At 38.6% G+C, this 6,000-nt stretch overlaps 1 protein-coding gene across 1 annotated transcript; it reads left to right on the top strand.

Annotated features, from left to right (window-relative positions):
- The first annotated feature begins 5,302 nt into the window (after positions 1 to 5,302).
- Positions 5,303 to 5,830, top strand: LOC140013479 (uncharacterized). The gene has a single exon (XM_072062772.1). It carries the CDS (start codon positions 5,303 to 5,305, stop codon positions 5,828 to 5,830), a length of 528 nt encoding a protein of 175 aa, XP_071918873.1.
- The last annotated feature ends 170 nt before the right edge of the window (positions 5,831 to 6,000 follow it).

Below are 6,000 nucleotides of genomic sequence, written 5' to 3'. Positions count from 1 at the left end.
GGGGTCACTCACCTCCATGGCTCAGAATCATCCACCATATAACATTGCCTTGCTCAAATCCAAGTCTTAGATCACAAACTCAATGCAAACAAGTCCCTTCAAAGTTCGGACAGCACTTCCCCTGAATTTGCTAACTTTTCCAGCCATCATGGCTTCATTATTTCCTCAGCTAGTCCCAAAGGTACACACACAACAACAAGTTCATCCAATAGTCATTCAGCAAGCTCCAAGTAGTACTAGTACAAGTCAAGCTAGGGAAAAGTTCGGAAATGAAGGTTAAACTCAAAACCAGAAAAATAGCTTTTGACATCCTTTTGCGGTAATGGCACCAAAGGCACTACGATTGTCGGATGAAGGTGCAAGATACACCGTTTCGAAACTAAGAGATAGGGCTACAATATCACAGAAGGTCACTCAACCCAGTTTTGAGTGCAAACAGGTCAAAAATGCAAGATACCACATCAAAAACGTAAAACAGATTCACCAAAACGCATTCTAGCGGAAACATCATAACTCAGGCTCTACAAGTCCAAATCCAGAAATTCCAAAACCAGCTTAAAGCTAAGAAACAGGGCTAAATTTTATCAGAAGGCCTCAACAACCAATTCGGAAGCAATTCCAGCCAAAACAACCAATTACAGGCGCAATCCTTACATTCGGGTAAAACCAGAACAGCAATAGTAATTTAAACTTTTGTCATTCTACACTACTCCGATTGACCTGAAATTTTGTAGGCACCTCTAAAATGTCATTCCCTACAACTTTCATGTTTTAAGCCAAGGCCAATTCGGCCTCTAACTAGGAGCTAAAAATTCGGGCAGAATGTTCCTTCACAAAACCTAATTTTCTGAAATTTCTTCCAAAACAGAAATTGATTGCAATTGACCACTTTTTCCACCTCATAGAGTCCTTAAACATCATTTCCAATCATCATATATAACCACACAACCATGTTCATATTAAAACAGAAAAATCCCCAAAAATTATAAAATTTCATCAAGTCAACCGCAACTCAAGATATAATCCATCAAACCATCTCTTTAGCCATCACAAGTCACTAATTTAGCATAATCAAGAACAAAGAAAGGATTGCTAGACATGAACCTTGAAATATCAAGAAAGTTGATGGCTTAGTCCTTTGCCTTCTCTAATCACTCCACCACTACCTTCAATCTTCCTAAACAAGTGACTTTTGTGGAGGAATTTGAAAGTTTAACGGTTGATTCACAAGATTGAGCAAGAAATGGAGTTGGAGTTGAAGGCTTTCTTCTTGTATTTTTGCTCCAAGAGGTTCGGCCAAGCTTGCAGAAATTTAGGTGCTTTTTGGGTCAAAATTGAGTATTAGTAAAGGTAGGAAATAATGGTCAAAGTCAAGGTTGAATAAGAAGGTGACACTTGTCACCCTTTTTAATGCAACTCTATCCTTTTGTCTCTCCAATACAAATATCTTAACACTTTGTAAAATAATATCACTTAATACAAAATTCCAACAAGTTGTCAAAAATATAATGCATTTACCGCACTTGCGGGTCCCACGTTCAAAATACGCTCTTAATTTCTCAAAAACTAACCGATACTAGAAAAATCATTTTAAAACTATCTTTGCTCATAAACTTTATCTGGGGAATTTTTCTAATCAAGAAAATGTAGAAAAGGCGGGCGATTAAAAAAATAAACCCTAGAAAATTAGAAAATTTCCGGGTTCTCAAACTCATTTTTTTTTTCGGGGCGTCACAAACTCCCCTTCTTAAAAGAATGTCGTCCTCGACATTCCATCTTGTACCAATCAAGTCGAGATATCCCGCAAGAATCACTAATATTGCAAACCAAACCCACAGTCCGGCATCCTAAACCTCAAGCCTAGGATACACTACAGACATCTGAAACCTAAGCTCTGATACCACCTGTGACGGCCCCACTTCCCCCTAGGGCGTACCAAAGGGTTCGGCGGGTTGCCTGCCCATCTCTCGCCGGGACTCAGTCGTTCACTACATTTCTCAAACAGATTACAATATAAATCTCAAAAATTACATCAAATGTTCCCACAATTACACATCCAAGTCTCCAATAATTACATGTCACAAGCGAAGCGAAAACAATTTCCAACTATACATAAAATGATTCCAAATCCAAATTGTACAAAATATAGGCCATCTATTCACGTGAATAAGCACAACAAACCTTCCTTCGCCACGAGCCCTGTGGAGGGGAATAAAACATTTTTGGGGAGAGCTAGAAGCTCAGCGAGTAACCAGTAAAATCAGTAATCAAATATATTTCACAATATTGCATTTCGATCCTTTCGATGATGTCATGATTCAAAGAACAAATGTCCGTTTATTGCTCTCGTGAGTCAGTGAAATCATAGTACTTGAACACCCAACGCTCAAATAGATCATTTAACATTAACATTAACATTAAGAGGGAACCCCTTTTTGAGTTCCGGAGCCACTTGCTCCAAGTAAACAGAGGTGGAGACGTTGGTGTCCAGCACAAGACTCCCCAAGAACTCATTGAAGCCAAAATCATATCATGAATTCACATGCAAGCACGCATGAGATGCAGTCGAGTAAATAATGCAAGAAACATTTCATAAGAAGCTTTAACAATAGTTTGGGGTCACTCACCTCCATGGCTCAGAATCATCCACCATATAACATTGCCTTGCTCAAATCCAAGTCTTACATCACAAACTCATTGCAAACAAGTCCCTTCAAAGTTCGGACAGCACTTCCCCTGAATTTGCTAACTTTTCCAGCCATCATGGCTTCATTATTTCCTCAGCTAGTCCCAAAGGTACACACACAACAACAAGTTCATCCAATAGTCATTCAGCAAGCTCCAAGTAGTACTAGTACAAGTCAAGCTAGGGAAAAGTTCGGAAATGAAGGTTAAACTCAAAACCAGAAAAATAGCTTTTGACATCCTTTTGCGGTAATGGCACCAAAGGCACTACGATTGTCGGATGAAGGTGCAAGATACACCGTTTCGAAACTAAGAGATAGGGCTACAATATCACAGAAGGTCACTCAACCCAGTTTTGAGTGCAAACAGGTCAAAAATGCAAGATACCACATCAAAAACGTAAAACAGATTCACCAAAACGCATTCTAGCGGAAACATCATAACTCAGGCTCTACAAGTCCAAATCCAGAAATTCCAAAACCAGCTTAAAGCTAAGAAACAGGGCTAAATTTTATCAGAAGGCCTCAACAACCAATTCGGAAGCAATTCCAGCCAAAATAACCAATTACAGGCGCAATCCTTACATTCGGGTAAAACCAGAACAGCAATAGTAATTTAAACTTTTGTCATTCTACACTACTCCGATTGACCTGAAATTTGTAGGCACCTCTAAAATGTCATTCCCTACAACTTTCATGTTTTAAGCCAAGGCCAATTCGGCCTCTAACTAGGAGCTAAAAATTCGGGCAGAATGTTCCTTCACAAAACCTAATTTTCTGAAATTTCTTCCAAAACAGAAATTGATTGCAATTGACCACTTTTTCCACCTCATAGAGTCCTTAAACATCATTTCCAATCATCATATATAACCACACAACCATGTTCATATTAAAACAGAAAAATCCCCAAAAATTATAAAATTTCATCAAGTCAACCGCAACTCAAGATATAATCCATCAAACCATCTCTTTAGCCATCACAAGTCACTAATTTAGCATAATCAAGAACAAAGAAAGGATTGCTAGACATGAACCTTGAAATATCAAGAAAGTTGATGGCTTAGTCCTTTGCCTTCTCTAATCACTCCACCACTACCTTCAATCTTCCTAAACAAGTGACTTTTGTGGAGGAATTTGAAAGTTTAACGGTTGATTCACAAGATTGAGCAAGAAATGGAATTGGAGTTGAAGGCTTTCTTCTTGTATTTTTGCTCCAAGAGGTTCGGCCAAGCTTGCAGAAATTTAGGTGCTTTTTGGGTCAAAATTGAGTATTAGTAAAGGTAGGAAATAATGGTCAAAGTCAAGGTTGAATAAGAAGGTGACACTTGTCACCCTTTTTAATGCAACTCTATCCTTTTGTTTCTCCAATACAAATATCTTAACACTTTGTAAAATAATATCACTTAATACAAAATTCCAACAAGTTGTCAAAAATATAATGCATTTACCGCACTTGCGGGTCCCACGTTCAAAATACGCTCGTAATTTCTCAAAAACTAACCGATACTAGAAAAATCATTTTAAAACTATCTTTGCTCATAAAATTTATTTGGGAAATTTTTCTAATCAAGAAAATGTAGAAAAGGCGGGCGATTAAAAAAATAAACCCTAGAAAATTAGAAAATTTCCGGGTTTTCAAACCCATTTTTTTTTTCGGGGCGTCACAAAAAATGCTGGAGCCACTTATCAGAGGACCATGACTACCTTGATCCATGACATGATTCACAAGGAGATGGAGGTTTATGTGGATGATATCATAATTAAATCCAAGAAGGTCGAGGACCATTTGGTTGATTTAAAAAAGCTGTTTGAAAGATTGAGGAGGTATAATTTGAGGTTGAACCCTGCGAAATGTGCTTTTGGAGCTCCAGCTGGTAAGTTATTGCATTCTATTGTCAATAAAAAGGGTATAGAGATAGATCCTGTGAAAATAAAAGCAATTCGAGATATGCCCATTCCAAAAAGTCAAAAAGACGTGAAGAGTTTTCTTGGAAAGATCAATTTCATTGGCCGATTCATTACACAGTTAACCTCTACCTGTGAGCCTCTGTTCAAACTGTTGAAAAAGAATACGCCGATGGATTGGAATGAAGATTGTCAGCAAGCCTTTGATAAGATCAAAAATTATTTGTTAAATCCTCCGGTTTTAATACCACCTCAGCCAGGGAGACCTCTGATTATGTATTTGTCTGTTCTTGATGAGGCTGTTGGATGCGTTCTGGGACAGCATGACAAGTCTGGGAGAAAGGAACAAGCCATCTACTATCTGAATAAGAAATTTACAGCATATGAGGCCAACTATTCTTTCCTTGAGAGAAGTTGTTGTGCTTTAGCATGGGCAGCTCAGAAGTTGAGACATTATTTGCTCAGTTATACCACTTACTTGATTTTCCGTTCTGATCCTCTAAAATATCTGTTGGAAAAGTCGATGCCCACGGGACGTATGGCTAAGTGGCAAATGATCATTTCCGAGTTCGATATTGTCTTCACTACACAAAAGGCAGTCAAGGGTCAAGTTATAGCAGATCATTTGGCAGAAAATCCAAGAGACGATGATCCAGCCATTGCATACCTACTTTTCTGATGAAGAAATTCTGTTCGTTGGAGCAGTTGAGGACATGAGTGAGCAGTATCCTGGATGGAGGTTATTTTTCGATGGTGCGTCAAATTCTCTCGGAGCTGGAATTGGAGCAGTTTTAGTGTCGCCTGAAGGGAAGCACTATCCCGCTACTGCCAAATTACGGTTTCCTTGTACCAACAACATGGCTGAGTATGAAGCTTGTATTTTTGGATTGAAAATGGCATTGGACATGGATATCAAGGACCTGATAGCATTCAGTGATTCTGATTTACTTGTGCACCAGACGCTTAAACAGTGGGAAACTCGGGATTCAAAAATTATGTTGTATCATTGTAACTTGCTTAGTTTGGCCAGCAAATTTAGGAATTTGGAACTCGGACATATTCCCCGTACTCGTAATGCCTTTGCTGATGCTTTAGCTACTCTGTCTTCGATGATCCAACATCCAGATGAGTTGGTATTGAGCCTATACAGATTCAACTTCAGAATAGGCCAGGGCATTGTCTGGTTACAGAAAGGGTCACTGATGGTCGCTCCTGGTACAAGGATATTAAGGAATTCATGAAAACGGGATCCTACCCTCCTGATACTGATTCTGTTGCAAAAAGTTTCTTACGCAGAATGTCATCAAGATTCTTCTTGAATGGAGAAGTGCTATACAAGAAAACATCTGATTTGGGCATTCTAAGATGCATCAATGAAGAGGAAGCCGATTATATGATGAAAGAAATACAT

Source organism: Coffea arabica, chromosome 8c (genome assembly GCF_036785885.1).
Source record: "Coffea arabica cultivar ET-39 chromosome 8c, Coffea Arabica ET-39 HiFi, whole genome shotgun sequence".
Lineage (NCBI taxonomy): Eukaryota > Viridiplantae > Streptophyta > Magnoliopsida > Gentianales > Rubiaceae > Coffea > Coffea arabica.
The sequence above is the reverse complement of the archived record's forward strand: the minus strand, read 5'-3'. Positions and strand labels throughout refer to the sequence as shown.

Excerpts from the sequence above, each read along its gene's own strand:
- LOC140013479 (XM_072062772.1), top strand. The coding sequence starts at position 5,303 with ATGAGTGAGCAGTATCCTGGATGGAGGTTATTTTTCGATGGTGCGTCA.